Consider the following 10,181-nt stretch of genomic DNA (forward strand, 5'->3'; position numbering starts at 1 on the left):
TAGAAGTCACTTCGTTCCGGGGATGTTAGAACCAGTTGGGAATTTTATGCACAGATGTGCGAGATTTTTTTTGGAACAAATTTAAGCTATTTAACTGAAACTATGGAGTTATTCTTCTTCATAATTTTACTAGTATATAAGTCGAAGAATGGCGAATCGGTTGACTATATATATATACACATATATAGCTGCCATAGGAACAATCGGACGATTTATAGAACTATGATCAGTAGTTAACTATGACCAGTAATTGACTATGAGCAGCAAGTAACTATGAGCAGCCAGTAACTATGAGTAGTAAGTAACTCTGAACAGTAAGTATCTATAAGCAGTAAGTAACTCTGAACAGTAAATATCTATGACCAGTAAGCAACTATGATAAGTAGTAATCAGTATCTTTGACTAGTAAAAAAAATGAAAATATCCTTATAATTTACTTTTAATTTCAAATTTTTTAATTTACGCTCTGCGTGAGACCGTATATCAATGTTTAAAATCGATGTGTCAAACATCGATGCCCGATAGTGCCATTGAATTATATTCAGCTATTTTATAGAGGAAAAAAATCTATGTTTTCCACTATCGATTTTCTTGATGATTTTACGAATTAAACATAGATATAAATACATAAATATAAATTATATTAAAAGATTACTTTTATTATTATGATTAATGTTTGATAAATAATTTAAATTTTTGATTTACTTATTAATTAATATTAATGTTTAAAAATTATTTGAAGCCTGATAAATAATTCATTATTATTTGTATTTTTATTTGTGATAACAAACAAATAAAATGTAAGATTAAAATAACAACATTTTTTTTGAAACCATCGATAGTGCGAAAAGTCGATGTTTTGAAGACAATATCCGAACATCGATAGTATCGATAGTGCTCCGATGTTTTGACAGCACTACTATTTAAGCAACTCGCTCTCCGAAATTTAAAATAAAATCTCTTTGGTCGTGTCGTCGTCGCAATTAAAATTTTAAATCGGCTGCGGACGCGCGCAGACTGTTTAGAATTCGTACATATATTTTAATTGAACCGAGCTCGCAACGAGCTCAGTGCGTGCATGCAAATTTTTGGCATAAAACGGCCGCGACTTCTTGGAGGCAGCGCACTTAGCAGAGCCATTCCGCCGGGGCAGCAACTAATCCGACACAGAAACCTAGGCCGAGTCCAATTCGAGTCCAAAGCCAATCCAAACTACCTCTGACTGCAGCCAGATTTCGTAATCCCGCAAAGAACCTACCAGTAGCCAGACGCCAGTCGCCCAGTCAGTGAAAGTGCGCGTGTGTTGGTCGCTGAAGAAAAATCTCTCATATCAATTATAACCTGCGGTGTCAGCAGGCCGTAGCAGTAGCAGCAGCAGCGAATCATCGCCACAAATACACAGCCGGAGACCCAGACTCGGCCACCATGAGCGGATACACAGACCTCACCAAGCTGGAGACAAGTCGGTAAGCCTCGAGCACGAATCCAGTTCGCTAGTTGAAGCGTTTAAGTTCAATTTGATCAAAACGATGCTAAATTGGACAAGGCACACACACCCCATCCCTCCCTCTCACTCTGGTGCGCTCTCTTTTGATTTCGACTCTCTGTACTGTCTCAAATGCCAGCCAACCGCACCCCTCTTATGTTTTCTCTTTAGTTTCGTTTCATTTCGACAAAAAAAACAAGATACAAGAAATTTATCGTACGATTTTCGGCAGCCATTCAAACACGAAAGAAACAGCCAAGCCGTCCCGTCCCGTCCCGTCCGCTGATATGACACAATCGGCTATATATTGTACACCTGTGTGTGTGCGTTGTCTGTTTGTTTGCCCAAATGCTTCGCCTAAGCCAATAACAGGGGCAAAAAATCACAGTCGGCTCTCGGATGAGAGCGATAAGGAGCGAATCCATCGCTATCGCCCAGTTATCAGCCACTATTACTCATCGTCAGATATCGGTTTATGCTGGCTTGTTTGATATGTGACCAATAACTATTTATTCGGCCTCCTTGGGACTGCTAAATCTTGGAAATCCTCTGATTCACCCAAGTTGGCGACGCACACACATCGCTCAGAGGTGCCGCAGGTGTCGCCTTGAACGGGGCGAACGACAAACGGCGAACGACTCGATATTCGGGTGGCCGCCAATGGGCAACGGGCAACAAACCAAAGAAACCCTGTTAAAGAGTAGGTAGAATATCAAATTTGCGGGCGTATCAAATATCGATTAGGCTGGAGGCGCTATGGAGGTCAGGCGGGGACACAGTTAAAGGCAGAAACACAAACCAAATATTGGTCAATTCGGTTCAAAAAATATACACATGTATTTAGGTATGGTATGTGTATGTAGATATGTACATATGTATATGCGCCATTGCCCAACATTGCAAATACGAGAAATACCACAAAACAGCGGACACACAGCCACATAGCATCGTTTTCATTCATCATGCTCAGCTGGTTGCCGTTAGAGGAGCACAGGGGCAGCGATGAGGAGCGGAGCTGAGCGGAGATTACTCCGTACAGTTCCCATAGAAAACATCACGCCACACGGCGGCAGCGAAAGAGAAAACACAAAGAGAGGGCGGCAAGTGAAAGAGAGAGTTACGAGTTACGCTTGCCACATGAGCCAACCACCCACCCCTTGCCCACTGCTTGCCAGCTGCCGCTGAATGAAAATAATAATCGCCTGATTTCGGCGTTGTATGCAGTACATCACCTTTCTCCCGTCACCGCTGCCGCCTCGCCTTCGCTTCTTCTTCTTTCGCGCATGTCGCGTGACGCTGGCAAAGCTTAGCCCAATTCTCACACAGTCGCTAGAAGGAGGGAGCGGCTGGGCAGGCAGGTGCAGGTGTGCTATAGTCAGGCCCTCGAATTGGCTGGCAGCGGGTGGCGTGTTATCCCAGCTGGTGGCGTTTAGATTCTTGGGAGCGGGCAGCGGGAAGCGGGATCAGTAGGAAGATAGAACTGGTGACAATGGTGACTCTTTTGTGTGTTTTCCCGCATCACAAAAGGTCAATAGCAATGGTGGACACTCTGGCGCGTGGCCAATATTCGAACGTCGCTTGATTAGACCCATCTATCCCAGCACTTGCTGGCGCAAATAATGAACTATAATTGAAAGTAAAGTGAGGCGATTGAGCGTCTAGAATTCCGTGGGACAGCAATCTCAGGCAATCTCTATTATGTGCCATTATGAACCAGTGTCGAGTGTCGAGTGTCGAGTGTCGATTTGCGAGTGTCCGAGCGAATATAGTTGATAAGATGGTAATTGCTTTTGCATTCCTGCGTTCTCCCCCAGAGCCCGTGATTTCCACGATTGGAATTCAACGCCGCAATTAGCGTAATTAGTCAATGGGAATATCTCCGGCGACGTACCGACGTACCGACGTCCACGACGTCTGGCCGTGGGCTAGAGAGCCTTGACACCCGTCCACCACGTACAAAGTAGACGCCCCCACTGGCCGCCCTCGCTCTAGATCCCCATCTAGCTGTGGTTCTAGACGATGTCGGTCATCGGAGCAGCCAGCGGCAGGCAGCCCACGGAGCACGCGGCACTCTCGTGGCCACCCCTACCCGACTGGCCCCTTTCTTAGACTTCAGCCATCGATATCTAGATTGTCTAAGTTTGTTTGCCGCGGGGAATGGGGCAGGCGGGGGTGGGGCTCCCTAGGCTAGAGGTCTTTAAATGGCGCAGTCACTAAAACTAAATTTATCAGTGCGCTCGGCGCTCGGTTCTGTCAAACTAGCTGTGATCACGCGGTTCCCCACTGGCTGGCTGGCTGGCTACGTAGAATCAGCTGCGCTGCCCAATCTGGGTACAATCTGGGCGCACTGAGTGGGAGGCGGGGAAACCTCCAGCGATCCGTTCGTCTGGGAGCCGTCTGGCGGCGATAAGCCAAGACTGGCCCTCTAGACTTTGGCCGCACCAGTTCCAGATACCAACCTCGGCCTCCAGCTCGGATGAAACGCTCTCGCTCCGGGGGGTTAATGGCTGTCAATTGTTGATGTTTATGGGGCTTGACCGGGGCGATGTTACGCGGTCTCATCGTGAAATTAACGTTAATGAGACCGGCAAGGATTGTATAACGCTTATTACTTGGGACGCTCCTCCCAAGGGGGGCCCACCTGGAAGCGTCCAGCACGTGGCGGGGGTTAAATTGGCTTTCGAGACCGAAATAGAAATCTTAAAGAGCCACACAAGCATTGTCAGGTACAAAAGAAGATACCACCAACAGGTTTTCTATTTTATACAAAGTTAAAAATACAAATTCAATTTGCGACAACGACAGCGAATCGCTGATTTGCATAGAAACCAATTCATATCTATCATACGCCACGTTGACCAGCAAGACCGCCAGCCAGCGGCGCACCCAGGGCAGAAAGAAGACTTCGGGTAGCGGAAGTCTGAACGCGGTAGACTTAACGACGCTGGAGAACGAACGGCTGGTGTCTGGTCCGGTCTGGTCTGGCCTGGCCTGGCCTGGCGTTATGTGATGGGGCACGGTCCCCAATCATGTGTCTATTGTCCCAAACTGGTTTCCCTATGCACACGCTCCACTGATTTACTGTTCGCTAGCTAGGCAAAGCCCAAGCACAAGCTCATCTTTTGATTGTGTTCTGCTTTCAGGAACTGCCTGCGCCGCATCGCCCGTCACGATGAGCAGCAATTCTCCAAAGACAGCATCGTCAACGTGATGGAGAAGTTTGTGAAGACTGTCAACATTATGGACGACACCATACTCGTGCCATGCAGGCTCATGGATCGACAGGTTGGTAGAGCAAACCCTTTTGCAAAAGCAGCCTACAACTCATACTTATCCATGGCCACTCCCATGCGTGTTGCTTGTTCTCCGGCAGATCGGCGACAGCACTGACATCATCCCGGCCACTATCGGCAAGGACACAACCGCCAACCAGCTGACACAGAGCTCCAGCGCCCAGGGCAAGCGGGGCGCAGCGCACTCGAAGAACGTCCAAGACTTCCTCAGCGCCTCCGAGCTCTTCAATCTCTACAACATGCTCAACTCGCTGAAAAAAGATTTGCTCTGGACGGCCAACCAGGAGGACGACGAGCAGCACCAACAGCAGAGTGAACAGCAGCAGCTGCTCAATGCTAGCCCCAATTCCACTTCGAATTGCAATCCCAGCGAGAGCAAGACTGAGTCCAGCACAAGCAACGTTGCAGTCACAGGCACAGGCGCTTCTAGCGGCATTAAGGGCCATGTGCGTCGAACCTCCACCGCCTCGATGATGTCCACCAATTCGGTGAGCAACATGAGCGACTCGGACTCGGACATCTCGCAGGAGAACGACTCGGGCCTGGAATCGGACGGCAACAAGAGCGACCACGCGCAAAGCACTGACGGTAGCGACATCGTGGATGTTACCAAGTCGAAGCAGGCCTCCGGAGACAAGGCCACGGAGCTGGCACAGCGCTGCCGGAGGCATCTGAACGGTCTGTACCAGTGCCTGGAACAAATGACAGAGGCGGCCAACTACCTGACCGCCAGATACCAAAGTGATATTGGGCCCGTCTAGGACGGCCCTCTTCTCCTATACTTTTCTCCTATTCTTCAATCCCTAACCCTAAACCTGCTCCCATTAGATAGCAGCTTCCTTCATACCATAGTCGCGGGCGGGTCTCTACTCTCATTAGTATCAAGTAAACCAAGTGTGAGGTCTTTCTTTAACTGTAACTGTAACTATATCCGTATCCGTATCTGTATCTACTATGTATATGCTAATGTATATGTAACTTGAGGGGGTGCTAAGAAAGACAGCCGATGAGGATCGATTGTATAAATGTATAACTGAGGATGAAGATGAGGAATAATAGCTAGTTTAGTAGTGGATGGAGCAGCCTAAGCCGAAAGCAACAAATTAACAAGTCAACAATATGTTCGTTCTAATGTATAAATTGGTAGCCTTTGCGTTAAATCACTCTTATGGGTTTTAAGGGGAATTCGGAATCGATGTGACTAAACAGACAGACTAAACCACAGCCCAAAAGTCCCTCGTACATATATATTGTTTATTGGAAATAGAAGCTAGCTACGGGAACTGCAAGCAAACACACTGTTCAACAAGTACATGAAATCTAATTTCTAACTAAATTACAACACACACACACACACAAGGGGGGTGGGGGTCAATGGCAACGGTATGGGGCGACGGGAGTATCAGGCGCCGCCCCCCACTCCACTCTTAGTTCGTAATGCTAAACGTATATATACATATTCCACAATTGTTATTGTAATTGTTTAAGCCAACTATTTGTGCCGTTATGTTTCGTTTGATTTCCTCCTCCAGCGTCACTCGGTGGGCTGATCGATCCTCTGGAGGCGGGGCCAGGCGCAGATCCCACAGATCCCGCCGACAGTCAGCCTGTATCCGCAGGACGACATCCCACCGTGTGTCGCTGTCGCAGAGCAAACTGTAAATTACTAACGTTGATAGCGCTTGTGCAAGAGCTACGAAAGAGAATTATTTATACAAAATAAATAAATTTTACTTAGAAAATATATATATGTATATTTTATTCCACCTGCTCATGTTTTTCTTCTCTTTTGGCTTGGCAACGATAAAGAAAGAAAGTGCCGACAAAGCTGAATTTGTCGACTTGCGACTTTGTGGGGCTCGTGCGATGGGTACAAAGGCCATTCGTTCGTTGAAAGGTGGCTTTGGCGTATGGCAATGGCCATTGTAAATGTGCTATATAGATTACAGTAGAGGCCCGGTAACTGAACCCCGTCACTCTGATGTAAAGGATTCGGAGGCCAATAAAACTACTGGCTTGGCCCCTTTAGTGATCGTATCTTGTTTTCAATAAAGTAAGTAGTCTTGGAACGTACGCAAAGGGTCTTCAATCTAATCTTATTTTGGATAAACACTTCGATTCCTGCACCTCTATCTTGCACTTGGCAAACAAACAAAGAATTGACGTATTCGGATAAATATATATTGCCGTTATCTGATTATTATTTCCTTCATTTGCCATAACTAAGACGTCCAGTTAAACACTCCCCAAAAGTCCAATTCAAAAACTGCCCTATCTTATCGAGTTTCTCGGCCTACTAATTTTGGGCGAACGCGTGCCACGGGTTCTGGAAAGTCACTAGTTTTATTCCTCTGCTGATTTTGATTCGGAATAACCTCTGAGGGAAAGGCAGAATCAGAGGAAACTTTTCCCTCTCGGGCTAAGGGGTGTGAGGCAACCTTATCGCCACCCACCATAGATAATGTCTGCCTAAGACCTGGGGAGTGCTGCAATTAGAAAATAATTCCCCGCCCGGCCGATTCATAGCCTGTGGCCGTGAATAAACTATCGATCATGCGCCTGACTCATGGCGATTGCTATTTCCTGCTCAAGTTCAGGGTGGCGGCGGAGGGCTCTTCAGCTCTTGGACTCGTGCCCGGCATGGAGAGCAGTCCTTCCACAGTATTACATCTTCTGGGAGCTGAGATGTGGTAAGCGGTTATGGGAAATGAGGTAATCTGCTTCAGAATGTCAGGCCATTCTGGTAAGTACATGTATCTGGGCCAAGTTAATTGTGCTTTCCGCCGCGGCCACTTGAGCTGCTAGTTAGTGGTTATTTCTGTTTCTATTTTGGCTATTTGTGTGCTCTTGGACGTGGCCTTATCTTGGCGGTGACGACGAGAATCGCGAGCACTCTGAATAGAAGCCATGAACTTGTTTCTTGCTTATCGGCAGACTTCACTTGAGCGGTTTCCAGGGTCTTCCATCCGCACCATACCATGGCCCACTATTGTGCAGCGAAGGGATTTCACATCCGAGTCCGGCTGGGATTTCAGTGTGGCTCTTCTCCCCTCTTCTCTGCTCATCAATTAACGCCCTCCTAAGGCTTCCGCATCGCGGGAGGGGTTTGGGTATAGTGAATCAAGTCGATGGCGAATAGCGCCAGTCTCAGCTTCAGTATCAGTTAACTATTTCGTACATTTATTTTGGCCCGGCGGATTGGCTGCTGCGAGCCAACAAAAAAACTTGTTTACGGTTCTAGCTCGCTTTCGGCTTCCGCTTGTTGTTGGCGTTCGCCTTAACCCGGACAGAGGCGGAGCAGATAGACGGAAGTATCATAACTCAGCGAAGATCGATACTCTAACGCCGCCGCGCCGCCATTCGTTCATTGTGTTTGCTTCCGTTTATTGACCCCACCTGAACCTTGGACTGAAGAAGAAGAATCTTAATCGGAGTTAACATAATCCCAGCAGAGCCGAGATCAAAAGAAAGTCGCTGTCGTCGGCGTGAGCCAGCAGTTTGAGCCCTCTGTGTAACTGGTCAAGTCGATCTGGCCGAGCTGCCCAAGGTCCGAGTTCTCCAAACTGCGAGCTCCGAGCTCTCTAAGCTCCACAAGCCTCGGTCTCCAAGGCTGCCGCTGCGGTTCTGCAACATTGAGCTGCTGCAGCCATAAAAAAGAAAAAAAACGAAATTCGGAATCAAATTCTATCACGTGCCGCTGCCGCGATCCGAAAATAACTCGAAACGAGAAATTAATTAATAACGGCACTCGGAGAAGCTTCAGCTTCAGAGATTAGCATGTGGGGTCGGGTAGGTCCGAAAATATCGTGAAACACTTCCGTTTGACCCCAGCAGCTCGATTGATCGCAGGCGGAAGCCAAAGCCATAAGGCAAGCCTTAATCGATCTCGTAGTTCGCATAGTTTCCGTTAGGGCCGAGAGGTGGTCCCCCAGTAACCGACTTCCTGGTCCCAGTGCCATTCTCGGACGCTGTCCGTCCGATTTGGTCGGGGTTCTGGGACCAAATCGGGGCACCTTTATTCCGCATTATGCTGAACAATTACGGCCCATTTGCGATGCCCCGATAGATGGAGCAGAGCCAGCGCAAACAGCTCGTAAGCAAAGCCTCACGATTTCGCGGGCGATGCGGGGAGCAGCCTGTGTTGGCGGCCAGCTCGTCGACGCGTCGGTTCATGGCTAGCAGCCATTGGTACAAAGTCCAAAAACTCGAAATTCCACACTAACACACACTCGTGGAGCGGGAGCTGAGAGCTTGGACACATTACACAGAGCGCTAAATCATGCCAAAAGAGATTCATTCACGAACATTCTGCGGAGGTAAGTCCCCTTCGGTGTGCGATCCCCTGCTCCTCCGCTTCGGAGCCGGGCTTGCGACAACCTCTCAACTTCATCGCCGGCCGAAAGGGGAGTAAGCGCTAATTGAGCACCCTCAAAGTTAATTAGCTTGGCCCACTCCAAGCTCCACACACCTGTGAAAGGGGAGCACACACACCGCACACTCGCACTCCCAGAAAGGTGGGCCAAGTTCAGAGAGCTGTTGTGACGTCGGCAGAAAGGCCAGAACAGGCAGCTGCCCTGATTCAGAGCCATTGGATCGTGAGCGGTGATACACCGAAACAAACAGAGAAATGCAATTGTACCTATTAATAAATAAGATCTGAAATCATTGACTATATAAACATTAAGTTTATTTGTATTTAAAATTGTAATTCCCTTTTGAGTTGATGAATTTAATTTGTGTTTTATAATATTTTAAGTCGAGTGTCCCAGGAACGGGTTCTTAGAGCTCTGGGGGGAGCTCTCACTGTAGCAATGTTAAGTGGGTACCGTTGGGCGACCTAAAGGCAACTGTGACCTGTTTAGGCGGAAGAAGCTACTGAAGGGCAGAAGGGGGATCCCCACCACTCGGATGCTGAGCCGTCGCCAGAACCGGACAATCAGCTACGCAGCAGAATGAGCAAATTTTTGCACACTGCCGCATGACGGAGCTGTTTTCCTTTGTCAACTCTGGGCCTAAGCTTTCCCCGCTCCGGGGGAGGCGTCAATTGGTTTGGTATTGCGCACATTTAAGGCCAAGTGGCGAAACTCTGGAGAAGTGGTGGCTGACGCAACATTGAGAACTGGCCAAGAGGAACGACCAAACGAAACGAGATGCATTTGGCCCACAAGTTTCCCCAAACAGAAGATCACTCATACGCCCGGTGTGCGGCGGCAGTGTGTGCGTGCTTACAGGCTTACAAGAAGAGGCGGCAAAACCTAACACTCAAGCGAGTCATTGGACTAGTTTCATAACTGCCAAAACAACAACGTGCCTCCACAGTCCCTCCCCTCTCCCTGCGCGCACCTGCCCGCACCTGTTTTGCGTTGAGCGCAAGCGCAGCCGCAGTTCGGCTCGCCGCCGAG

The 10,181-nt window shown here is 48.2% G+C and overlaps 1 protein-coding gene across 2 annotated transcripts; it reads left to right on the forward strand.

Moving 5' to 3' along the window:
• The first annotated feature begins 647 nt into the window (after nucleotides 1-647).
• On the forward strand, nucleotides 648-6,525 carry LOC110184069 (uncharacterized). Of its 2 annotated transcripts, none has more exons than XM_020952449.2 (3): nucleotides 648-1,466; nucleotides 4,630-4,771; nucleotides 4,860-6,525. In XM_020952449.2, the coding sequence occupies exons 1-3, from the start codon at nucleotides 1,426-1,428 to the stop codon at nucleotides 5,538-5,540; spliced, it is 864 nt and encodes a 287-aa protein (XP_020808108.1). In that variant the 5' UTR covers nucleotides 648-1,425; the 3' UTR covers nucleotides 5,541-6,525. The 2 variants fall into 2 exon arrangements, with proteins under 2 accessions (XP_020808108.1, XP_086693851.1); XM_086837725.1 differs by lacking the exon at nucleotides 648-1,466 and adding an exon at nucleotides 2,064-4,212.
• The last annotated feature ends 3,656 nt before the right edge of the window (nucleotides 6,526-10,181 follow it).

This window comes from Drosophila serrata, unplaced genomic scaffold (genome assembly GCF_035046125.1).
Source record: "Drosophila serrata isolate PLE 108 unplaced genomic scaffold, ASM3504612v1 contig_334, whole genome shotgun sequence".
NCBI classification, from domain to species: domain Eukaryota; kingdom Metazoa; phylum Arthropoda; class Insecta; order Diptera; family Drosophilidae; genus Drosophila; species Drosophila serrata.

Coding starts and splice junctions, on each gene's coding strand:
- LOC110184069 (XM_086837725.1), top strand. CDS start 4,007: ATGTTTATGGGGCTTGACCGGGGCGATGTTACGCGGTCTCATCGTGAA. Junction 4,213..4,629: donor AGCCACACAAGCATTGTCAG/GTACAAAAGAAG, acceptor TTCTGCTTTCAG/GAACTGCCTGCGCCGCATCG. Junction 4,772..4,859: donor GCAGGCTCATGGATCGACAG/GTTGGTAGAGCA, acceptor GTTCTCCGGCAG/ATCGGCGACAGCACTGACAT.